Source organism: Chiloscyllium plagiosum, unplaced genomic scaffold (assembly GCF_037043375.1).
Source record: "Chiloscyllium plagiosum isolate Xiang-an unplaced genomic scaffold, Cpla_swu_hap1 HiC_scaffold_46, whole genome shotgun sequence".
Classification (NCBI taxonomy): domain Eukaryota; kingdom Metazoa; phylum Chordata; class Chondrichthyes; order Orectolobiformes; family Hemiscylliidae; genus Chiloscyllium; species Chiloscyllium plagiosum.
The window spans coordinates 17,344,541-17,371,230 of NW_028270184.1; the positions used below are offsets into that span (position 1 = coordinate 17,344,541).

The window sequence follows — 26,690 nt, forward strand, 5'->3', positions numbered from 1 at the left end:
AACTGTCTTTGGACCAGCTGCGAAAAGAAAAAAAGTGACAGGATTGATCTATCCACCTGGAGGGCCAGAAAGCAGATGCAGTGGAACAGTGAAATGTGGTGCATGTGATGTGACAGGGGAAGCCAGCAGAGGGTGACACTGTATCATTTTAAACAGCAAATGGCCAGAGAGAAAGAGAGACAGACACTCTGACTTAGAATTGATTAATTAAAACATGATGAATCAAAGCATGTCCCATTGCAGGCAGAGCTGGGTGTGCAGACATACTGACACAGGCACAAAACCAGATTCATTTACACAGACACATTCAAACTTCCCTCCGTGTTGCAGAGTTGGTCACATCAAGACACATACACAAGATAGAAAAAAATGCACTTGGACAAAGCCGTGCAGATACTCACAAACACATCCTTACAGAGATACACAATGTCCCATGGTATATTGATCTGTTTAATAAACAGATTTTGTACATTAGATCTGTGTAATCACTGTTTATTTGTAAAATGGATCGATTCAGATGTCGATTTCTTAGAAATTTAATTAAAAGTAAACTTGCTGACTTTACTCGTTCATTTCAGTCCCATTAACACCTAGTGATGGTTATGGATCAGACCAGATCCCCTCAAAATAGAGAAGGTAGACTGGACCCTCACTTTTCTTATTTTAAAAGATAAATGTCAGGTGTTGTATTCCAGATGCAATTTGATTGGTCAAACTACTCTATGCTAAGCAAAACACAATTTATTCAAATGCTGTAGTTTAAATACAATGAAAAAGAAGAAATGGATTAACAACTCTATTGTAAAACTTGAGACTAAAAGGTACAATATATATTATTAATTAAATGTTCCAATATAGTAACATTCCATAAACACCCTCAGCAAAAGGCAAATTCAGAAAAGAGATTTTGTTCTCACACGCAATGCAGCATCCGAGGGACAGAGGCCCCAGCTTTTGGTTTAGTCTGTTCTGTTCTCATGCAAGCTCGTGTTATAAGAATATTGCCTCACAGCAGCACCATTTAAACTAATGGGGCCAGGATCATTTTATAACCAATACACGCTTTAAACGTTTGCACTTTAGAAACAGTGTCCCCAGATCGTCCATCTCGTTAGTGAAATTGCATTAACATAACACTCAATTATATGTCGTTCTGCTTTAATGCAACAGGGATAAACTGCTTCCACTTTTTCAAGACCCCAACAGCAACAACTGCCGACAGCTAGCTAAAAATCCTAGATTAGTGAGAGCCTGAACACCAACTCAGGTTGCATCTACTGTTCCAACGATCTTTTTAAGAAAAAAAGGCCTCAAAGGTTGTTTATCTTCTCATAGACTGCTTGTTCCTTCTCTCCAGCTAAAACTAATTTAAACCTGGAATAGTCTCACTGTCTATTTTGGTTCCTGAGTCACTTCAATTAATGAAGAAAACCAGTCTGACACCAGGATAAGACACAAACAGACTTGAAACAAGATCTCAAACCTAAAGTGCATTGTCTGACCTGAGAGACCAGTGAGCCTGTCGTCAGTGGTGGGCAAGTTGTTGGAGGGAATCCTAAGGGTCAGGATGTACACGTATTTGCAAAGGCAAAGACTGATTAGGGATGGGCAACATGGCTTTGTGCGTGGGAAATCATGTCTCACAAACTTGATTGAGTTTTTTTGAAGAAGTAACAAAGAGGATTGCTGAGGGCAGAGCGGTAGATAGAGTCATAGAGATGTACAGGAAGGAAACAGACCCTTTGATCCAACCCATCCATGCCCGACCAGATATCCCAACCCAATACAGTCTTACCTGCCAGCACTCGGCCCATATCCCTCCAAACCCTTCCTATTCATATACCTATCCAAATGCCTCTTAAATGTTGCAATTGTACCAGCCTCCACCACTTCCTCTGGCAGCACATTCCATACACGTACCACTCTCTGTGTGAAAAAGTTGCCCCTCAGGTTTCTTTTATATCTTTCCCCTCTCCCCCTAAACCTATGCCCTCTAGTTCTGGACTCCCCAACCCCAGGTAAACACATCCTTACAGAGATACACAATGTCCCATGGTATATTGATCTGTTTAATAAACAGATTTTGTACATTAGATCTGTGTAATCACTGTTTGCCTATTTACCTTATCCATACCCCTCATAATTTTGTGAACCTCTATAAGGTCACCCCTCAGCCTCTGACGCTCCAGGGAAAACAGCCCCAGCCTGTTCAGCCTCTCCCTATAGCTCAAATCCTTCAACCCTGGCAGCATCCTTGTAAATCTTTTCTGAACCCTTTCAAGTTTCACAACATCCTTCCGATAGGAAGGAGAACAGGATTGCATGCTATATTCTATATGGACTTCAGTAAGGCATTCAAGGTTCCCCATGGGAGACTGATTAGCAAGGTTACAGCTCATGGGATACAGGGAGAACCAGCCATTTGGATACAGAACTGGCTCAAAGGTAGAAGACAAAGGTGGTGGTGGAGTGTTGTTTTTCAGACTGGAGGCCTGTTACCAGTGGAGTGCCACAAGGATCAGTGCTGGGTCCTCTACTTTTTGTCATTTTCATAAATGATTTGGATGTAAGAATAAGAGGTGCAGTTAGTAAGTTTGCAGATGACACCAAAATTGGAGGTGGAGTGGACAGTGAAGAGGGCTACCTTAGATTACAAACATGATCTTGACCGGATGGGCCAATAGGTTGAGAAGTGGCAGATGGAGTCTAATTCAGATAAATGCGAGGTGCTGCATTTTGGGAAAGCAAATCTTAGCAGGACTTATACACTTAATGGTAAGGTCCTAGGGAGTGTTGCTGAACAAAGAGACCTTGGAGTGCAGGTTCATAGCTCTTTGAAAGTGGAGTCGCAGGTAGATAGGATAGTGAAGGCGTTTGGTATGCTTTCTTTTATTGGTCAGAATATTGAGTACAGGAGTGGGGAGGTTATGTTGCGGCTGTACAGGACATTGTTTAGGTCACTGTTGGAATATCGCGTGCAATTCTGGTCTCCTTCCTATCGGAAAGACGTTGTGAAACTTGAAAGGGTTCAGAAAAGACTTACAAGAATGTTGCCAGGGTTGGAGGATTTGAGCTATAAAGAAAGGCTGAACAAGCTGGGACTGTTTTCTCTGGAGCGTCAGAGGCTGAGGGGTGTCCTAATAGAGGTTTACAAAATTATGAGGAGCATGGATAAGATAAATACACAAAGTCTTTTCCCTGGGGTCGGAGAGCCCAGAATTCGAGGGCATAGGTTTAGGGTGAGAGGGGAAAGATATAAAAGAAGCCTAAGGGGCAACCTTTTCACACAGAGGGTGGTACGTGTATAGAATGAGCTAACAGAGGAAGTGGTGGAGGCTGGTACAATTGCAACATGCAAGAGGCATTTGAATGGGTATATGTATAGGAAGGGTTTGGAGGGATATGGACTGGGTGCTGGCAGGTGGGACTAGATTGGGTTGGGATATCTGGTCGGCCTGGGTTGGACCGAAGGGTCTGTTTCTATGCTGTACATCTCCATGACTCTGTCATTTTATACTGATCTTGGGGCAGCGACTTGAAATAAAATCTGGGATTTACATATTATCAATTGAAACCTGCATCTCCATTCTTACAGATTAAAGACTTAATAACAATCTAGGTTTGTTCAATATATTTGGATATGTTTTATAACCGTTTTACTTATAAATTCTTTATGCTGTACAATCTCAACATCACTTCCCAACTCCTGTACTCAAAGCAATGAAGGCAAGTGTGCTCAACACCCTTTTAACCACCCTGTGTATATGTGACACAAATTGCAAAAATTATGGACCTGAACCACTCGGTCCCTCTGTTCTACACTAACTAAGACCCAACCATTAATTGTATAAGTCCTATCCTTGTTTGTTTTACCAAAATGCAATACCTCACATTTATCAGATTGGATTCCATCTGCCATTTTTTAACGCATTGACCCATTTGCTAAAGATCCCGGTCTAATCTTAGAAAACCCTCTTCGCTGTCTACTATGCCACAGATTTTGATGTCATCCGCAAACTTACTAACTATACCTTATGCAGAATCGCAGAATTCCTACAGCGTGGAAACAGGCCATTTCGCCCATCGAGTCCACACTGACCCTCCAAAGGACGTCACACCTACCCTTCAACTCTGCATTTCTATGGCTAATCCACCAGATCGCGCACTCTCTGGAAACTCCGGCCAATTTAACATAGCCAATCCAGCTTACCTGCACATCTATGGACTGTGGGAGGAAACCCATGCAGGCACAGGGAGAAGGTGCAAACTCTTCACAGACAATCTGTCCTGACTAACCACTATGCCATTGCTCTGCCCTCAATCTTTTTGGTAACTTCCTCAAAAAAGTTCGAGACAATTTTCCTCGCATAAAACCATGCTGACAATCTCTTAGCAATTTTTGCCTAAATGTCCATAAATTCTATCTTTTAAAATCACCTCTAATAATTTATTCACAACTGAAATCAGACTCAAATCTATACTCCCCAGTTTCTTGTTACAACCTTTCTTGAACAAAGGTATAACATTAGCCATCCTCCAGGCACCTCACCCATAGTTATAGCAGCATTCAAGAAGTACCTGGACAAATACATAAATAGGAAGGGAATAGAGGGATATGAATTCTGTAAGTGAAGACTGTTTTTGTATGGAAGGGTAAAATGTGTTGGTGCAGGCTTGGAGGGCCTTGGGGCTGTTCCTGTACTGTATTGTTCTTTGTGTTTTTTTATAGATTCAGAAGTTATATGACACCTGGTTATAGTCCAACAGGTTTATGTGAAATCGCAAACTATTGGACCACCCCAAATTTTTCTGTAAGTGTTTTTGCAGTTTCTTCCCTTACATCCCACATTCTGGGATATATTTGATCAGGTCCCAGATATTTATCTACCTTTATACTCTCTAAGATCTCAACCTTTTATTCTGTAATGTGAACTATGTTAAAAAGCATCAAAATGTATCTATCTACATTCTCCATTTCTTTTTGCACAATAAAAACTGACATCAAATATTCATTTAGTATCTCTCCCATCTCCTGGGGTTCAACACAAAGTCGACCTCCTTAATCTTTAAGGGGCCCTACCATTTTACTCTGTCACCATTTTACTCAATATATTTGTAGAATGTTTTTGGATTATCCTTAACCTTATCTGCTAATGCTACCTCATATCCTCTCTTTGCCTTCCTGATGCACTACACTGGCTGGCATACTCTATATAATGATTAAAAGATTCAATTGAACCACGTTGTCTATATCTAAAATAAGATTCTTTATATTCCTGACTTGAACCTCAATATCTTTATCCATTGTTTCATAATCTTATCAGCCTTACCCTTCACTCTAACAGGAACATAATGCCTCTGAATGCTCATCATCACATTCTTGACAGCCTCCCACTTGTCAGACATCTCCATCAGCAAAGTGATGGAAGGAACAATAACAGTGTTATCGGGCACTATTCACTCAGCAATAACCACCTCACTGATGCTGTGCGTTCCACCAGGGCAACTCAGCTCTTAATCTCATTACAGCATTAGCGTAAAATGGACAAAATGCTAAATAGGAGACATGCAGTGAGACCAACTACCCTTCACATCAAGGTAGCATTGACTGGCTAAGACATGAAGGAGCTGTTGAAGCCGATGGGAATCAAGGGCAGAGCACTCTCCTGGAGCTTGAACAATTCAGTGTTTGGGATGATGTGTAAATATGGTCAGGAGCTCAGTGTAGTGGAATACAAGACTCAGATTATGAACAGTGTGATTCACCCTCAGGTCTCCTGCAACAGGATAGACACAAGAGTTAGGGAAGAAAATTAAGTGGTAATTTTCAATGTTTTTACATTTTTATCCAAGAATATGGAAGACAGAGTCTGATAAATTAGCAACAGTAGAGGAATAGAGAAGTGAGGCTGGGGTGATGTCAGTGGATGTGTGAAACTAACATAGTGTCTTTGGATGATGTCACTAAAAACAGGAAGAGCCAAGGATAGATCCTTGGGGACACCAAGTTCCAGATCTTTTTTGGAGGAAAGGGAGTTTGGAGATGAGGCCAAGGTCTGATTTCAAAAGAAGGATTTCAGGTGAGAGGAACTGCAGCACATGAAAGCAAGAACTGTTAACAACATCAGCCAACAGGCATCCCGACAAGGCCATGAGTATAATCAATCCGTTTGAGGGTGACATCTTCAAGCACCTGGCCACCGAGGCCACCCACCTGGTCCACTACACTGGCTGGCATACCCTGTCCTCCTGGGAGATTCAGCTGCCTTCTATCTGCTGCTGCCTGGTCTGCTGGCCAAATACACCGTCTCAGAGGGCATGAATGTGGGAACAAAATAGAGCAGCTCAAAGTTGAGTTGTCTGTCCCCTTTCCCCATGGGGATTAGACATTAAGATCTATTAAAACCACCCTAAAAAGAAAATAGCTTTACAAGAGCCACTCGTAAAAATAAATGGCAGGTTGGATATTCAGTGATTGAGTGGAAAGTGTGTCTTGGGACTACAATATGGGTCTCATGGATGCAAGGAGCTCTGGAGGTAGGAGAGGAACCGGAGAAAAATGCATGTCCAGGGCTCAGACAAGGTGGAACTTTAGAGACAGTTTCAGAGAAAGGAGAGACATGGAAGAGGCAGGTGATTGGATTGTCTCAAACTGATTGACAAAGGAGCTCCATGAGCTCCATATAAGATGAAGGAGGTACAATGGGCAAACACTACAAAAGTGAAGACATTAGATAGCCTGACGAAGGGCTCATGTCTGAAACGTTGACCCTCCTGCTCCTTGGATGCTGCCTGACCTGCTGCGCTTTTCCAGCAACACATTTTCAGCTCTGATCTCCAGCATCTGCAGTCCTCACTTTCTCCCACATTAGATAGCCTCAACAGGCTGTGCGTTTACCACAAACTTGATGTAACTGTATGTTCATCTCTTTATTAATACCTATAACTAAGTTGGAATTTATACAGACCAACAGAAGATGGTCCCAGGAAACATGGTTCTGTCCTGGATAAGATTAACAGCAAAATCCAATTCCTGCAGTCAGAAATAGATAATGTGAAAGAGCACTAACATACATTAGAGATATTAAAAAGACTTGATACAGTATGTTTAACACAAAGTGACATTTCATTGTCATACAGACCCTTTGGCAGAAAGGGAAGGACACTATGAAACAGGGATATATTCACAGTAAAAACCAGCCACTGTCATCACTCATGAGAACGCTGGTGTTTCAGCAGGCTGGACTTCACAGTGAATCCCTTCCCACACTCAGTGCAGGTGTATGGTCTCTCCCCAGTGTGAGATCGCTGATGTGCAGTGAGTTGGGTTGACCACTTGAACCCACTCCCACAGTGAGAGCATCTGAACGGTCTCTCGACACTATGAACACGTTGATGTGACATCAGGTCCCCAGATCGTTTAAAGCATTTCTCACAGTCTGGGCATTCAAAAGGTCTCTCCTCTGTGTGAAGTTGTTGGTGTTTCAGCAGGTTGGATTTCTGAGCAAATCCCTTCCCACACTCAGTGCAGGTGTATGGCCTCTCCCCAGTGTGAGATCGCTGGTGTACAGTGAGTTGGAATGATCGCCTGAACCCAGTCCCACAGTGAGAGCACCTAAATGGTCTCTCATCAGTGTGAACACGTTGATGTAACATCAGGTCCCCAGATCTTTTATAGCACGTCCCACAGTCTGGGCATTTAAAAGGTCTCTCCTCTGTGTGAACTTGCTGGTGTTTCAGGAGGGTAGATTTTCGAGCGAATGTCTTTCCACATGCTGAGCAGCTGAATGGTCTCTCCCCAGTGTGGATCCGCTGGTGTTCGATGAGATCAGATGATTGCTTGAATCTAGACCCGCAGTGAGAACAACTGAAGGGTCTCTCACCAGTGTGAACACGTTGATGCAACTTCAGTGCACCAGAACTTTTATAGCACTTTCCACATTCTGAACATTTAAACAATCTCTCCTCGGTGTGAACTTGCTGGTGTTTCAGCAGGGTGGATGATGGAGGGAATCCTTTCCCACACTGGGAACAGACGAATTGCCTTTCCCCATTGTGACTGTATTTATGTTCTGACAAGGCAGATGACCTGCTGAAGTCCTGTCCACACGTACAACACGTGGACAGTTTCTCCCCACTGTGAATGGTGCTTTTCCCTTCCATGTTCAAGATCCAATAATATTAAGGCTGCAATCAACTGGCAACTCTCTCAGACTCTGGTGATGTTTGATTTTAAGTCTCCCCACTACAAATTCTCCTCTTCAAATACCCTGTGAAACTGGTTGTAAATGAAAAAGGGGAGAGAGAGAAAAGAAAAACAAAAAGATAAGATCATAAAACACAAGAGCAAAGTAGGCAATTCAACCCATAAATCTGCTCTTGCCAATGAGATCAGGGTTGGTCTGATAATTCTCAGCTCCACGTTCTGGTCTTATCTCCTAACCTTTGGTTCACCATCTGATTAAAAATCGGTTTATCTCAGCCTTGGATACAGTGAACAGCCCGACCTCTACAGTCCTCTGTTGCAGTAAAGAATTATACAGATTCAGTGCCCTCCTAAAGAAAGAATTCCTCCACATCTTGGTGTTAAATAAGTGACTCCTTATTCTGAGATTATGTCCTCTGGTCCTAGACTCTCAAACAAGGAGAAGCAATCTCTCTGAATCTATCCAGTCAAGCCCCTCAGAATCATATCTTTCAATAAGGATTCCTTTCATCCACTGAGAAAATTCTCCCATGTACAGGATCATTCGCGAACATTCTCTGGACTGCCTTTCCTAAAATAAGGGGACTAAAACTGTTGACAGGATTCCAGGTGTGATCTGACTAATATCATGCATAGTCTTAGCAAGCCATCCCTATTTCCTTTATTTAAAGGCCAACAGACCATTTGCCTTTCTGATTACCTGCTGAACTTGGATGCTAACTTTTTGTCATTCATGTATGAGGACCCACAATTCTATCTGTACTGCAGCTTTCTGCAGTCCTTTTCCCTAGTTAAATAATATTCACCTCCCATAACCTTCCTGAGAAAATGCACAAAAATGAATAAAACTGAATTTTTTCCCACATTATATTTCACCTTCTGAGTTTTTGTCCACTCACTTAAGCTGTCTCTATCACTATCATCTCATTGTGTCATCCTCACTACTTCCCTTACCAACAACTTCCAACAGTGTGGATTCATGGGTTCTTATCGTATGACAGTCTCACATACAATGCCTTCTGGAAATATATTGCATCCACTGGTTTCCCCTTATCTATCTTGCTCATTACCTACTCAAAGTATTTTAACAAACTTGTCAGCTCCAATTTCCACTTCACAATACCGTGCTGACTCTGCTTGACTTTATGATGTATTTCCTAATGCCTTGTTATTCCAATTTTAATAACAGACTCGAATATTTTCCCATAACCAAGTAGCTTGTGAAACTGAGCTGAATTAAACTGGTAGTGAGTGAGCCTAGGCACTCAAAAAAGGTGACCTTAAAAGCTACGGATTGTCATAAAAGTTCAACTGATTTACTATTGTCCTTCAGGGAGGGAACCTACCACTCAATCTGGTCATACAGACTTTGGGCTCCATGTGATAGTGGTGTTGGGAGGGGTTGGGGTGAGGAAGAGGAGCAGAGGAGCGATGCTGGAGGGAGGAGGGGATGAATGAGACGGGTTTTATTGACCAACAGCTTTAGCAAAATCTCCCAAACCAGGCACTTCCAACTCCATGGAGGACCAGGCAATTGTGACCGTCATCACCTTGAAGCGCCCTCCAATTCACAATGTCCTGGTATTCAGTACTGGATGCATATAAATCTTCTCTCATTTAATCTGGGTCTTGTTGTGAACATAGAAAATTATAATGCAATACAGGCCCTTTAACCCTTGATGCGGTGCAAACCTGTGAAACCAATCTGTAGCCCATCTATTCTGCACTATTCCATTTTCATCCGTATGTTTATCCAATGACCATTTAAATGCCCTTAAAGTTGGCTAGTCTACTACTGTTACAGACAGGGCATTCCACGCCCCTACTACTCTGAGTAAAGAAATTACCTCTGACATCTGTCCTATTATCTATCACCCCTCAATTTAAAGCTATGTCCCCTCGTGCTAGCCATCACCATCTGAGGAAAAGGGCTCTCACTGTCCACCCTATCTAATCCTCCAATCATCCTGTATGCCTCTATTAACCTTCTTCTCTCAAGTCCCTCAGCCTTTCCTCATAAGATCATCCCTCTGTACCAGGCAACATCCTAGTAAATCTCCTCTGAACCCTTTCCAATGCATCCACATCTTTCCTATAATGCGAGACCAGAACTGTATGCAATACTCCAAATGCAACCGCACTTGAGTTTTGTACAGCTGCACCATGACCTCATGGCTCCAAAACTCAATCCCTCTACCAATAAAACCTAACACACCGTATGCCTTCTTAACAACACTATCAACCTGGGTGATAACATTCAGGGATCTATGCACATGGATACCAAGATCTCTCTCTGTTCATCCACACTACCAAGAATCTTACCATTAGCCCAGTACTCTGTATTCCTGTTACTCCTTCCAACGTGACTCACCTTACACTTTTCCGCATTAACCTCCGTTTGCCACCTCTCAGCCCAGCTCTGCAGCTTATCTATGCCCCTCTGTAACCTACAACATCCTTCGACATTATCCACAACTCTACCAACCTTACTGTCATCCTCAAACTTACGAACAAATCATTTTACGCCCTCAACAAGGTCATTTATAAAAATGACAAACAGCAGTGGCGCCAAAACAAATCCTTGTGGTACACCACTAGTAACTGAACTCCAGGATGAACATTTCCAATCAACCACCACCCTCTGTCTTCTTTCAGCTCACCAATTTCTGATTCAAGCCACTAAATCACCCTCATTCCCATGCCTCTGTATTTTGTGTAATGGCCTACCATTAGATTAGATTAGATTACTTACAGTGTGGAAACAGGCCTTTTTGCCCAACAAGTCCACACCGACCCGCCGAAGCGTATACCACCCAGACCCATACTCCTACGTTTACCCCTTCACCTAACACTACGGGCAATTTAGCATTCACCTAACCTGCACATTTTTGGATTGTGGGAGGAAACCGGAGCACCCGGAGGAAACCCACGCAGACACGGGGAGAATGTGCAAACTCCACACAGAGAGTCGCCTGAGGCGGGAGTTGAACCCGGGTCTCTGGCGCTGTGAGGCAGCAGTGCTAACCACTGTGCCACCGTGCCGCCCACGGAATGAATCAAACACTTTACTGAAATCCACATACACCAGATCAACTGCTTTACCCGCATCCACCTGTTTGGTCACCCTCTCAAAGAACTCAATACGGTTTGTGAGGCAAGACCTCCCCTTCACAAAACCGTGCTGACTATATCTAATCAAATTATTCCTTTCCAGATTATTATATATCCTATCTCTTATAATCCTTTCCAATAATTTATCCACAACAGACGTAAGGCTCACTGATCTACAATTACCAGGGTTGTCTCTACTCCCCTTCTTCAACAAAGGGACATTTGCTATACTCTAGTCTTCTGGCACTATTCCAGTAGACAATGACAACATAAAGCCAAAGTCTCTGCACTCTCCTCCCTAGCTTCCCAGAGAATCAGAGGATAAATCCCATCCAGCCCAGAAGATTTACCTAATTTCACACTTTCCAGAATTGCTAACACCTCCTCCTAATGAACCTTAATCCCATCTCGTCTAATAGCCTATATCTCAGTATTCTCCTCAACAACATTGTCTTTTTCCTGTGTGAATACTGATGAAAAATATTCATTTAGTGCCTCTCCTATCCCTTCTGACTCTAAGCACAACTTCCCACAACTTCCTTGACTGGCCCTAATCTTATTCGAGTTATTCTTTTATTCTTTACATCTCTCGAAAAAGCTTTAGGGTTTTCCTTGATCATCCTACATGCCAAAGACATCCCATGCCCCTCCTAGCTCTTCTTAGCTCTCTCTTTAGGTCTGTCCTGGCTAACCTGTAAATCTCACATGCCCTAACTGAGCCTTCAACCTCACCTTTACAGAAACCTCCTTCTTCCTCTTGACAAAAGACAAACTTCTTTAGTAAATCACGGCTCCCTCACTCAACCACTTCTTCCCTGCCTGACAGGTACATATTTATCAAGGACACGCAGTAGCTATTCCTTGAACAATCTCCACATTTCAGTTGTGCCCATCCCCTGCAGTTTATTTCCCCATCTTATGTATCCTAAATCTTGCCTAAACATCTCATAATTGCCTTTCCCCCAGCATTAACTCTTGTGCTGCGGTATATACCTATCCCTTTCTATCGCTCAAGTAAACGTAACCAAATTGTGGTCACTACCACGAAAGCGCTCGCCTACCTCCAAATCTAACACCTGGCCTGGTCCATTACCTAGTACCAAATCCAATGCGACTTTGCCTCTTGTTGGCCTGTCTACATACTGTGTCAGGAAACCCTCCTGCGCACATTGGACAAAAACTGACCCATCTAAAGTACTCGAAATATAGCATTTCCTGTCAATATTTGTAAAATTAAAGTCCACTATAATAACTACCCTGTTACTTTCGCTCCTATCCAGAATAATCTTTGTAATCCTTTCCTCTACATCTCTGGAACTTTTCGGAGGCCCATAGAAAACTCCCAATAGCATTACCTCTCCTTTCCTGTTTCTAACCGCAGCCCACACTACCTCAGTGGATAAGTCCTGAAAAGTCCCTTCTGCTACGGTAACATTGTCCTTGAGTAACTGTGCCACACCTCCCCCACGTTTACCACCTCCCCTGATCTTACTGAAACATTTAAACCCCTGAATCTGCAACAACCATTCCTGTTCCTGCTCTAAGCATGTCTCCCAAATGGCCACAACATTGAAGTCCCAGATACCAATCCATGCTGCAAGTTCACCCACCTTATTCCAGATGCTCCTGGCATTGAAGTAGACACACTTCAAACCATGTTCCTGCCTGCCGGTACACTTTTGCAACCTTGAAACCATATTCATGACCGCACTACACTCAACTTCCTGTAGACTGGAGCTACAATTCATGTTCCCAACCCCCTGCTCAATCAGTTTAAACCCTCCTGAAGAGAATTAGCATATTTCCCCTCCAGGATATTGGTACTCCTCTGGTTCAGGTGTAGACCATCCCATTTGTAGAGGTCCCACCTACCCCCAGAATGACCCCTAATTATTCAAGTATCTGATTCCCTCCCTCCTGCACCATCCCTATAGCCACTTGTTCAACTCCTCTCTTTCCCTATTCCTCGCATCGCTAGCACGTGGCACGGGTAACGAGCAAGAGATAACAACTCTGCTTATTACAGCTCTAAGCTTCCACCATATCTCCCTGAATTTCTTCCTTAAATCCCCGATCCTTTTTCCTACCTATATCTTTAGTACCTATGTGTACCATGACTTGGGGCTGCTCCCCCTCTCCCTCAAGGATCCCCAAAACATGATCTGAGACATTACGGACCCTGGCACCTGGGAGGCAACACATCAATCAAGAGTCTCTCTTGCTCCCATAGAATCCATCTGCGCCCCCAACTACGTCCGCCTGTCCCCAATGACCAATGCTCTGCTCCTCTCCTCCTTCCCTTCTGAGCAAAATGGACAGATTCTGTGCCAGACACCTGTACCCATGGCTTACCCCTGCAAAGTCGTTTCTCCCCACCCTCAACAGTATCCAAAACGGTATACTTGTTATTGAGGGGAATGACCACAGGGGATTCCTGCACTGTCTGCCTGTTCCCTTTCCGACCCTCAACTGCAACCCATCTACCTGTACTGATGTGTGACTACCTCCCTGTAACTCCTCTCAATTATCCAAACTTCATCCAGCTCGAGCTCCAGTTCCCTAATACGGTTTCCAAGGAGCTGCAGTTGGGTGCACTCCTCGCAGATGAAATCAGCAGGGACACTCATGGTGACCCTTACCTCCCACATCCGACAGGAGGAGCATTCAACTGCCCTACCATCCATTCCCACTGTTCTGAATGCCCAAGCAGACTATATTTTAAAAAAACTAGAAAAAAAATTGGCACTCAGAACCTTTGTTTTTGGTTACAGGAGGATACCGAAGTCGTGCTTCAGGTAAAGTAACCGCCCAAATATATTACCTCACTTACTCAACTGTCCCGTGTCCACTCCTGCTCAGATTTACAAGCATGTTGCCAGAGTTGAAATGTTTGAACTAAAGAGAGGGGCTGTTTTCCCTGTACAGTCAGAGGCTGAGGGATGACCTTATAGAGGTTTGTAAAATCATGAGGGGCATGGAGAGTGTAAATAGACGAGGTCTTTTCCGTGGGGTGGGGGACAATAGACAATAGGTGCAGGAGTAGGCCATTCTGCCCTTTGAGCCTGCACCACCATTCAATATGATCATGGCTGATCATCCTTAATCAGTATCCTGTTCCTGACTTATCTCCATAACCCTTGATTCCACTTCCTTGAGAGCTCTATCCAACTCTTTCTTAAATGAATCCAGAGAACTGGGCCTCCACTGCCTTCTGGGGCAGAGCATTCCACACAGCCACCACTCTCTGGGTGAAGAAGTTTCTCCTCATCTCTGTCCTAAATGGTCTACCCCGTATTTTTAAGCTGTGTCCTCTGGTTCGGCACTCACCCATCAGCGGAAACATGTTTCCTGCCTCCGGAGTGTCCAATCCTTTAATAATCTTATATGTCTCAATCAGATCTCCTCTCAGTCTTCTAAACTCAAAGGTATACAAGCCCAGTCGCTCCAGTCTTTCAGCGTAAGGTGGTCCCGCCATTCCAGGAATTGACCTTGTGAACCTACGCTGCACTCCCTCAATAGCCAGAATGTCTTTCCTCAAATTTGGAGACCAGAACTGCACACAATACTCCAGGTGCGGTCTCACCAGGGCCCTGTACAGAACTAGAGGGCATAGAGAGGGGAAAGATTTTAAAGGAACCGAAGGAGCGACATTTTCCCACGACTGATGGTGCATGTATGGAGTGAGCTGCCAAAGGAACTGTTGGAGGCTGATAAAATGATAAAATTTAAAAGGCATCTGGACAGGTATATGAACAGGAAGGGTTTAGAAGGATATGGACCAAGTGCTGGCAAATGGGACTAGATTAGGTTCGGATATCTGGCCAGCATGCCCATGTTCAGGTTCTCACATCTTGGCTGCAGAGGAAAATGGAGTAGAAAGGGAAAGATCCAGTTGTTGTGGTCCACATAGGTATGAATGAAAAAGGTAAAAAGAGGAAAGAGGTTTAACTGAGGGAATATGAGTGGCTCGGGGCCAACTTATAGAACCAAAAAGCTAATAATCTCTGGATTACAACCTGCGCAAGAAACTGGCACAAAATCAATGAGATTAAAGAGAGAAAAGTATGCAAAGATTGGTGTGGAAAAAAAGGTTCAAGTTAATGAGACATTGGTGTCAGTACTGGGGAAGGAAGAGCTGTTCCAATGGATTTTGCATCATCAGAATAACACTGGGGCCAGAGTTCTGGTGAATCACATAACTAGAGTCTGTGGATATGGCTTTAAATCATGTTGGGTGGGTTCAGATGTGGTGAAAATCATAGAAAAAGTTAAGGGAGTGTGCGATTGGGGTGGACTCAGCACAGGTTAAAGTTTCCAGAACAGACTGCAGGACAGAAAGTATGGAAAAGATTAAGAATCTAATTTCAGACACAGCAGATATGGGGACAACAATGAGAAGAGGGGCAGTCAATGCAGATTTGAGGGTGTTGTATCTAAAATGCATGAAATAGATGACGCAAGGTAAATGAGCTCATAGCACAATTTGAAAGTTGTAGTTACAGACTCGTGGGCAGAGATGTGGCTGCAAGGGGATCAAAGCTGGGAACATAATATCCAAGGATAGACATCCTATCAAAACGTCAAGCAGATAGGCACAGGTGTCAGGGTTTCTTGTTAGTAAGAAAGAAAACTAAGTTGACAGCAAGGAGTGAGATAGAGTCAGAAGGCATAAAATCTGTGTGTTGTGGAAATGGAAAGGATAAACAACCCTGATGGAAGTTGAATACAGGACTCCTATCAGTTGTCAGGATGTGGGGAAGAAAATAAATTAGGAGTTTAAAAAAATGTAAGAAAGGCACTATTGCAATAATCATAGGGGACTTCAAATGCAGGTGAACTAGGAAAATCAAGCTGGCAGATCTCAAGAAAACTCACTCATGGAATGTCTATGAAATGGTTGTTCTGGAGAAGTTTGTATTAGAGGTGACTGAGGAACAGGCGTTTAGTGATGTGGCATGAGGAGACTTGATTTGGGAGCTTAAGATGAAGGAACCCCTTGCAGGCAGTGACCATAATATAATAGAGTTCACCCTGTAGTCTGAAAGGGAAAAGATTAAATCAGATGTAATGGGATTGCAATGGAGTATAGGTAACTACAAAGGTACATGAAAGGAGCTGATCAGAGTTGACTGGAAGAGGATTCGCATGTGTGGCGCTGGAAAAGCACAGCAAGTCAGGCAGCATCCAAGGAGCAGGAGAATCGACTTTTCGGGCATGAGCCCTTCATCAGGAAATCTGGAAGACTGGAAGAGGAGCCTATTAAGGAAAATGGTGGAACAGCAGTGGCAGAAGTTTCTCAGGGTAATTGAGGAGACAACACAAGGAAAAAGAAATGTCCTTAGTGGAGGATGAGACAACTATGGCTAACAAGGGAAGTCAGGGAGAGCATAAAAGCAAAACAAAAAGCACACAATGCAGTGAAGATTAGTGGAAGCCAAAAGATTGGCAGGTCTTTAAAAATATAACTAAAAAAGCAATAGGCAGGGAGAAGATGAAATCTGAGAGGAAGCTAGCTAATAATACAAGATTGTAAGTGTTTTTTAAAATATATCTAAATTCTAAGAGAGATGCAAGAGTGGACTTTGCCCAGCAGTCCAATGAGGCTGAAGAAGTCGTAACAGGGAGCAAAGAAATGCTGGAGGAACCGAACAGGTGCTTTGGATCAGTTTTCTCAGTGGAAGATATACTAGACCTTCAAGACAGTCATGGAGCAGAGGTGAATGGAGTGCCATCACTCAGAAGAAGGTGCTAGGGAAGCAGAAAGGTCTGAAGGTGGATTGATCACCCAGACTAGATGGACTACACACCAGAGCTCTAAAGGAGACAGTGGAGGCATTGGTAGTGATCTTTCAGAATCACTGGAGTAAGGGAGGGAGGCAGGACTTAGGAAACCACAGGCCAGGTAGCCTGATGGCAGTCATTAGGAAGACTTTAGAGTCCATTATTAAGGATAAGATTAAAGAGCACTTGAAACTGCATGGTAAAATAGAGCAAAGTCAGCACAGCTTTGTCAAGGGTAAAGAGCAAGTAAGACAAATGAGAGCCAGTGGACGTGATCTATTTGGATTTCCAGAAGGCCTTTGACAAGGTACTGCACAGGAGGCTACTAAATAAGACAGGAATCCATGGTGTTAGAAGCAAGGCAGTGACATGGATACAGGATTGTTGAGGAAGTGGGAAGCTGCAAAAGGCAAGAGTGCAAAGAAGTGCCAGATGGAATACAATGTGGGAAAGTGTGTGGTCATGCACTTTGTTGGAAACTAAAGAGATTTTGACTATTTTCTAAATAGGGAAGGGCTTCAGAAATCTGAGGCATAAAGGTCAGGTGAATTGGCCATGCTAAATTGCCCATAGTGTTAGGTGCATTAGTCAGAGGGAAATAGGTCTGGGTGGGTTACTCTCCAGAGGGTCAGTTTAGACTTGTTGGGCCAAAGGGAATCTAATAGCAGGGAATCTAATCTAATCTAATCTAATCCTAGTTCAGGATTCTGAAGGTTAACATGCAGGTTCAACTGGCAGTTAGGAAGACAAATGCCATTTTAACATTTATCTCAAGGGGCCTAGAAAACAAGATCAGAGATGTATTACTGAAGCTGTATCAGCGGTAATGAGACTGCTGCACAGGAGGCTGCTGAGTAAGATATGGGCGGATGGTGTTAGAGGCAAGGTACCAGCATGGATAGAAGCTTGGTTGTCCAGCAGAAAGCAGAGAGTGCAGATAAAAGGGTCCTTCTTAGGATGGCACCAGTAGGATGGCTCCACAAGGATCAGTATCGAGACCGCAACTTTTCATTTTACATGTTAATGATCTAAATGAAGGAACTGAAGGCATTCTGGCTAAGTTTGCAGATGATTCAAAAATAGGTAGAAGGACAGGTAGTATTAAGGAGGCACAGAGGCTGCAGAAAGATTTAGACAGGTTTGGAGACTGGGCAAAGAAGTTGCAGATGGAACACAACATGGGAAAGTGCAACTTTGGTAGCAAGAATAGAGGCATGGACTATTTTCTAAATAGGGAAAAAAATGCAGAAATCTGAACTGCAAAGGCACTCGGGAGTTCTCGTCAAGGATTTTCTTAAGGTATACTTGCAGCTGAGTCATTAGTTAGGAAGGCAAATACAATGTTGGCTTTTATTTCGAAAGGATTAGAATATAAAAGCAGGGATGTACTTCTGAGACTTTATAAAGCTCTGGTCAGACCACATTTAGAGTACTGTCAGTAATTTTGGTCTCTATACCGCAGAAAGGATGTGCTGGGCCTGCAGCGGGTCCATAGGAGGTTCACGCAAATGATCCCAGGAACGAAAGACTTGATATCTGAAGAATGTTGGAAGAGTCTGGGTCTATACTCGATGGAGTTTACAAGGAAGAGGGGTCATTTCATTGAAACTTACAGAATACTGAACTGCCTGGACTGAGTGGACGTTGGAAAGATGTTTCCATTGGTAGGACCCGAAGGCATAACCTTCAAGTAAAGGGAAGACTCTTTAGAATGGAGATAAGGAGAAACGTCTTCAGCCAGAGTGGTGAATCCATGTAATTCATTGCCACAGAAGGCTGTGGAGGTCAGGTCATTGAGTATATTCAAAATAGGGAAAGATAGGTACTTGATGATCAAGGGTAACAGAGAGAAAATAGGAGAATGAGGTTGAAAAACTTATCAGGTATGATTGAATAGTGCAGCAGACTCGATGGGCCGAATAGCCTAAATTCTGCACCGGTGTCATATGGTCTACGAGACATCGCTGGAGGATGAGATGGGTTTTCTAGATTGGTACATTGAGGAACCAAATGAAGCACAGACTACCCTAGGCTGTGTATTCTGTAATGACTGGGAATGGGTTAGCTCAGTTGGCTGGGTGGCTGATTTATGATGTAGAGCGACGCTAAGCGTACGTGCTGAATACATATACTGGCTAAGGTCACTATGAAGGTCACACGTTGTCAACCTTGTGCCTTACCCAAAGGTTGGTGACTCTCAGGTTAAAGCACCACCAGTCGTCACTCTCCCTCGTGACAGAGTAGTCTTGTGGTCTTCTGGAACAATGGCAACTTTAACATGAAAACTTTAATTGTGTGATGAGAAGAGAATAATTGACAACCTTGTTGTGGGGGGCCCCTTGTGGAAGAGTGAAAACAGAGTTGATTTGGAGGCTAGGGGCCAAAATCTAAATAGAGGAAACTACGATGGTATGAAGCATGAGCAGGCCACAATAAATTGGGGAACAGAAAGGATGATAAATGTTTAAAGAGTACATGGAGAAACTGTGTTCAATCCTGTCTGACTCAAAATAAAACAGGAAGGTGGCCCTGTCATGGCCAAAAGGGATAGTATTAAATCCAAGGAAGAGGTGAACATATTGGCTGAAAAGTGCAGCAGAGCAGAAGGCTGGGAGCAGTTCAGATTTCAGCAAACCATGACAAAGGGGGATAAGAGTGTAAGCCTGTGGGGAACATACAAACTGTGTGTGAAGAGAAAGCAAGATTAGTGAATACAAATGTAGGTCCCTTACAGTCAGAAACAGGGGAAGTTATAATGTGGAATAAAGAGATGGCAGAACAATTAACAACATATTTTGGTTCTAGCATCACAAAGGATGACTCAAATAGCATCCCTAAAATGTTAGGGATCACATCAGAGGAAGCAACAGAAGGAAATCAGTCTTAGCAAGGAAAAAGTGTTGGGAAAAATAATGGGATTAAAAACCAACAAATCCCAGCACCTGGTAATCTACATCCCAGAATACTTAAAGTGAACACATTATGAAACTAAGGCAGATGATTGATAATGGAGATAAATGGGAGGTGAACCAGTCTGATCACAAAAACAGACAGATTAATATCTGAATGGTGATAGGTTGGGAAAGGAGGAGGTGAAATGACCTGCTGTCCTTGCACACAAGTCACTGAAAATAGGCATGCAGGTGCAGCAGGTGGTGAAGGGGGTAAATGGTATATTGGCCTTTATAGTGAGAGGATTTGAGTACAGGAGCATGGATGTCTTGCTGAAATTGTACAGGGATTTGAGGAGACCGCACCTGGAGTGTTGAGCGTAGTTTTGGAAACCCTACTGAGAAACAATGTTGTGGCTATCGAGGGAGTATAACAAAGGTTTACCAGACTGATGACTGGAAGAGCAGGTCCTTTGTATGAAGACAGACTGAATTGGTTAAGACTGAACTCACTGGAATTTAGAAGAATGAGGGAGGATCTTATAGAAACCGATAAAATTCTGACAGGACTAACAGGATATATGGAGGAAGGATGTTCTGAATGAGCAGCGAGTCCAGAATCAGGGACTCACAATCTAAAGATATGTGGTAGGTTTTTAGGACTGAGAGGAAGAAAACTTTCTTTCCCCAGAGCGCTCAGCCTGTGAAGTTCTCCATCAGACAAAGCAGTTAAGGCTAAAGCACTGAATGTTTCCAAGAATGACATACAGTTCTTAAGGCTAAAAGAATCAAAGGGTATGGGGTGACAGTGGGAACAGGGTACTGAGTAGGATGATCATTCATGACCATAATAAATAGCAGAATATGCTCAAAGTGCGAAATGGCCTGCTCCTGTTCCTCCTTTCCACATTTCTATTCTGTTGAGGGTGGGATATAAAAACAAAATGATCATAACTGAGACAGATCTCAGCACTACCTTATCATCAATGGATGAAAATTCTGTAACTCATCAAACAGCAATCTGGGAGCAGTTTTACCACACGGACTGCAGCATTTCGAGAAGGTCAAAGAGCGATTTCAGAAGCTTATAGTCACAAAGTCATAGAGTCCTACAACATGGAGACCGGCCCTTTGGCTCAAACTAGTCCATGTCGGCTAAAATGTCCATCCACCCCATCCCCATTTCCAGCACTTGGCCCACATCTACAAATTGAGAGGGATAAGGTAGAATCAGAGGTATTGGTATTGCAGCTGAATAAAAGCAACTACAGAGGCATGAGGGAGGAGCTGGGTAGAATCGACTGGGAGAGTAGCCTAGCAGGATAGATAGCAATGGCAGGAGTTTCTAGGAGTAATTCAGGAGACACAGCAGAGATTCATTCTGAGGAAAAAGAGGCATGATACAGGGAGGATGAGGTGACCATGGCTGATGAGGGAAATCTGGGTTAACATAATAACAAAAGAGAAAGCATATAATGTGGCGAAAGGCAGTTGGAAACCAGAGGATTGGGAAACTTACAAAGACCAACAGAGGGTAACAAAGAAAGAAATAAGGGGTAAAAGATTAAATATGAGGGTAAGCTAGCCAGTAATATCAAGGAACACTGTAAGAGTTTCTTTAGATATATAAAGGGCAAAAGTAAGGCAAAGGTGGACATTGGGTACTGGAAAATTTCACTGGAGATTGGGTAGTGGGAAACAAGGAAATGGCTGAGGAACTGAATAATTACTTCGCGTCAGCCTTCATGGTGGAAGACATGAGTAATATCCCAAAAATTAAAGAGAGTGAGGAGACAGAGCTGAATGTGGTGGTTATCAGCAAGGAGAAACTGCGAGAAAAACTGAATGGCCTGAAGGTGGATAAATCACCTGGAACAGATGGACTACATCCCAGAGTTCTAAGGGAGATTGCTAAAGAGATAGTGGCAATATTAGTGTGAACTTCCAGGAATTGCTAGAATCAGGGAGGGTCTCAGCGAACTAAAAAATCACTAACGTGACACCCCTGTTTAAAAAGGGAGTAAGGCAAAAGATAGAATGTTACAGACTGATTAGCCGAACCTCAGTCATGGGTAAGGTCCTGGGATCCATTGGAAAGGTTGAGATTTCTGAATACTTAGAAGTGCATGGTAATATAGGGCAAAGTCAACATGGTTTCATCAAGGGAAGGCCATCGCTGACAAATCTGCGAGAATTCTTTGAGGATGTAACAAGCAGGTTAGACCAAGGACAGCCAATGAATTGCTGGTCAAGGATGATATCACACCTTTGCTAAAGGAGCACACTATGGAGGTCTTGGGTAGTGAGGCATTATGGGTAGAGCTGAGAAGTAAGAAGGGTGCAGTCACACTGTTGGGGCTGTATTACAGGCCTCCCAACAGTGAGTGTGAGGTTGAAGAATAGGTAAACAGATGTGGAAAGGTGAAGAGGCAATAGGGTAGTGGTGATGGGAGATTTTAATTTTCCCAACATTGACTGGGATACACTTAACGCCAGAAGTCTGGATGGGGTAGAATTCGTAAGAAGCGTCCAGGAGAGTTTTCCAGAGCAATATGTCAATAGTCTGATGAGGGAAGGGGCCATATTGGACTTGGTACTGGGGAACGAGCCAGGACAGGTGGTAGAAGTTGCAGTGGGAGATGTCTTTGGGAACAGTAACCACAATTCTGTAAGTTTTAGAATACTCGTAGATAAAGAAGAGAGTGGTCCTAAGGGAAGAGTACTAAACTTGGCCAAGGCCAATTATATCAAAATTAGGCAGGAGCTTGGAAATGTGGATTGGACACAGCTATTTGAAGGGAAGTCCACATCTGAGATGTGGGAGGCTTTCAAAGATAGGTTAAGGTTCTGTTCGCCGAGCTGGAAGTTTTTGTTGCAAACGTTTAGTCCCCTGTCTAGGTGACATCCTCAGTGCTTGGGAGTCTCCTGTGAAGCGGTTCTGTGGTGTTTCCTCCGGCATTTATAGTGGTCTGTCCCTGCCGCTTCTGGTTGTCAGTTTCAGCTGTCCGCTGTAGTGGCCGGTATATTGGGTCCAGGTCTATGTGTTTGTTGATGGAGTTTGTGGATGAGTGCCATGCTTCTAGGAATTCCCTGGCAGTTCTTTGTTTGGCTTGCCCTATAATGGTAGTGTTGTCCCAGTCAAATTCATGTTGCTTGTCGTCTGCGTGTGTGGCTACTAGGGATAGCTGGTCGTGTCGTTTCGTGGCTAGTTGATGTTCGTGGATGCGGATCGTTAGCTGTCTTCCTGTTTGTCCTATATAGTGTTTTGTGCAGTCCTTGCATGGGATTTTGTACACTACATTCGTTTTGCTCATGAGCACTGAGGATGTCACCTAGACAGGGGACGAAACGTTTGCAACAAAAACTTCCAGCTCGGCGAACAGAACCACAGCAACGAGCACCCGAGCTACAAATCTTCTCACAAACTTTGAAGATAGGTTAAAGATAGTGCAGGATAGGCATATCCCGTTGAAGGCAAAGGAAAGGAAGGGCAAGAGAAATTGTACGACTAGCCAAGAGGAAAAGGGAAGCATACATAAGGTCGAGGCAGCTAAGAACAGAACAGGCCCTGGAAGAATATCAGAAGAGTAGGACAAGTCTTAAATGAGGAATCAAGCGGGCGAAAAGAGGTCATGAAATGGCTTTAGCGAGCAGAATTAAGGAGAATCCCAAAGCATTTTATTCTTATATAAGAAGCAAGCGGGTAACTAGAGAAAGGATTGGTCCACTAAAAGATAATGAAGGAAGGCTGTGTGTCAAACCTGAGAGAATGGGTGAGATTCTGAATGATTACTTTGCAACAGAGGAACATGATGAACGTCGAGATTGGAGTTAGAAGTTTGATTAGTCTAGATCACGTTGACATAAGTAGGGAAGATGTGTTGGGTAGGCTAGAGGTTATTAAGGTGGACAAAACCCCAGGACCGGATGGGATCTATCCCAGGTTGCTGAGGGAGGTGAAAGAGGAAATAGCTGGGGCACTGACAGATATCTTTGTGGCATCCTTAAACACAGGTGAGGTGCCAGAGGACTGGAGGGTTGCTCATGTTGTCCCCTGTACAAGAAGGCTAGTAGGGATATTCCGAGTAATTACAGACCAATGAGCCTGACGTCAGTGGTGGGAAATTAGCTGGAGAAGGTACTTTTTATATTTAGAAAGGAATGGGCTTATCAGTTATAGGCAACATGGTTTTGTGTGGGGGAGATTGTGCTTTACCAACTTAATAGAGTTTTTTGAAGTGACCAAGTTGATAGATGAAGGAAGGGCTGTTGATGTCATATACATGGACTTTAGTGAGGCGTTTGATAAGGTTCCCCATGGTAGACTAATGGAGAAAGTGAAGTCACATGGTGTGCAGGGTGTTCTAGCTAGGTGGATAAAGAACTGCTTGAGCAACAGGAGACAGAGAGAAGTAGTTGAAGGGAGTTTCTCGAAATGGAGAAAGGTGACCAGTGGTGCTCCACAGGAGTCAGTGTTGGGGCCACTGTTGTTTGTAATATACATAAATGATCTGGAAGAGGGCATTGTTGGGATGATCAGCAATTTTGCAGATAACACGAAGATTGGTGGAGTAGCAGAAAGCATAAGGCACTGTCAGAGAATACAGGAGGATATAGATAGACTGGAGAGTTGGGCGGAAAAGTGGCAGTTGGATTTCAATCCAGACAAACGTGAGGTGATGCATTTAGGCAAGACTAATTCCAGAGCAAATTATACAATGAACGGAAGAGCCTTGGGAAAAGTTGATGGGCAGGGAGATCTGGGAGTGCAGGTCCTTGTACCCTGAAGGTTGCTACACAGGTGGATAGAATGGTCAAGAAGGCATATAGTATGCTTGTCTTCATTGGACAGGGTATTGAGTATAAGAGCTGGCAAGTCATGTTAACATTGTACAAGACATTAGTTCGGCAGCATTTAGAATATTGTGTACAGTTCTGGTCGCCACATTACCAAAAGGATGTGGACACTTTGGAGAGGGTGCAGCGAAGGTTTACGAGGATGTTGCCTGGTATGGAAGGTGCTAGCTATGAAGAAAGGTTGAGTAGGCTAGGTTTATTTTCATTAGAAAAAAGGAGATTCGGGGGGACCTGATTGAGGTTTTATAAAATCATGAAGGGTAAAGACAGGGTGGATATAGACAAGCTTTTTACCAGGGTGAAGGATTCAATAACGAGAGGTCACGCTTTCAAGGTGAGAGGTGGAAAGTTTAAGGGGGATACATGCGGCAAGTACTTCACACAGAGGGTGGTGGGCGTTTGGAACGCGTTGCCAGCAGAGGTGGTTGAGGCAGGCACGGTAGATTCATTTAAGATGTGTGTGGATAAAGCATGAGTAGGTGGGGAGTAGAGGGATACAGATGCTTAGGAATTGATGGACAGGTTTAGATAGTACATTTGGATCGGCTCAGGCTTGGAGGGCCGAAGAGCTAGTTCCTGGACTGTAAATTTTCTTTGTTCTTTCTTTATCTAACTGGACTTCAAGAAGGCCTTTGACAAGGTACCGCACAGGAGACTTCGGAGTAAGTTAAGGGCCCATGGTGTCAGAGGCAAGGTGTTAGCATGGATAGAAGCTTGGCTGTCCAGCAGAAAGCAGACAGAGTGGGGATTAAGGGTCCTTCTCACGATGGCAGCCATTGATAAGTGGTGTTCCACAAAGTCCAGTGTTAGGACCACAACTTTTTATTTTATAGATTAACTGGAGCTGGATGAACTTCGAATCATTTAGGAGGTGGAGGGGGTAATAGAGAGGAGTTACAGGGAGGTAGTCTCACTGCTGGTATTGGAAAAAGGTAGATGGCTTACAATCAGGGGATAGAAAGGAAACAGGCAGGCAGTGCAGGGGTCCCCTGTGCTCACTCCCCTGAATAATAAATACATCATTTCGGGTATTGTTGTGGGGGGAACAACCTACCGGGGAAAGCTATAGTGGCCAAGTCTCTGGCATGGAGCCTGGCTCTCTGGCTCAGAATGGAAGAGGGGAGAATAGAAAAGCGTTAGTGATAGGAGACTGAATAGTAGAGGAATGGACAGAAGATTCTATGGTGGCAAACTGGACCTCTGGAAGGTATGTTGCCTCCCAGGTGCCAGAGTCTGGGATGTCTGATTGAGTCTACAAGATCCTGAAGGGGGAGGCTGAGTAGCCAGAAGTCGTGGTGCACATTGGCACCAATGACATAGCCAGGACAAGGGATGAGCATCTAAAAAGCGATTTCAGAGAGTTAGGTTCGAAGCCAAAAATCAGGACGAGCAGAATAGTAATCTCAGGATTACTACTGGTGCCACGTGCGAGTGAGGCGAGGAATAAGGAGCCAGTACAGCTAAACACATGGCTACAGGGCTGGTGCAGAAGGGAGGGCTTCAGATACGTAGATCAGATACATAGGTGGGACCCGTACATGAAGGATGAGTTGCACTTACACTGGAGGGGCATCAATGTCATGGGTGGGAGATTTGCTAGTGCACTTTGGAAGGGTTTAAACTAGATTGGCAGGGGCACAGGAATCAGGCATAACCTCTATTCCTGATGACGGGCTTTTGCCCGAAACGTCAATTTTCCTGCTCCTTGGATGCTGCTTGAACTGCTGTGCTTTTCCAGCACCACTCTAATCTAGAATCTGGTTTCCAGCATCTGCAGTCCTTGTTTTTAACCAAGGGGCATAGGAGTCAGTGCTACTATATCAGACGAGAGGGGAGTTGTTGAA

At 43.7% G+C, this 26,690-nt stretch overlaps 1 protein-coding gene across 3 annotated transcripts in view; it reads right to left on the reverse strand.

The window, feature by feature from the left end:
- Nucleotides 1-436: 436 nt before the first annotated feature.
- LOC122543958 (uncharacterized) overlaps nt 437-26,690 on the reverse strand; it is a 47,545-nt gene continuing 21,291 nt past the window's right edge. For all 3 annotated transcript variants that reach the window (XM_043682946.2, XM_043682948.2, XM_087983793.1), the window contains one exon: nt 437-8,278. In XM_043682946.2, coding sequence (XP_043538881.2) covers nt 7,210-8,163 — 954 coding nt within the window. In that variant the 5' untranslated portion in view covers nt 8,164-8,278 and the 3' untranslated portion in view covers nt 437-7,209. The remainder of the gene's footprint in view (nt 8,279-26,690) is intronic.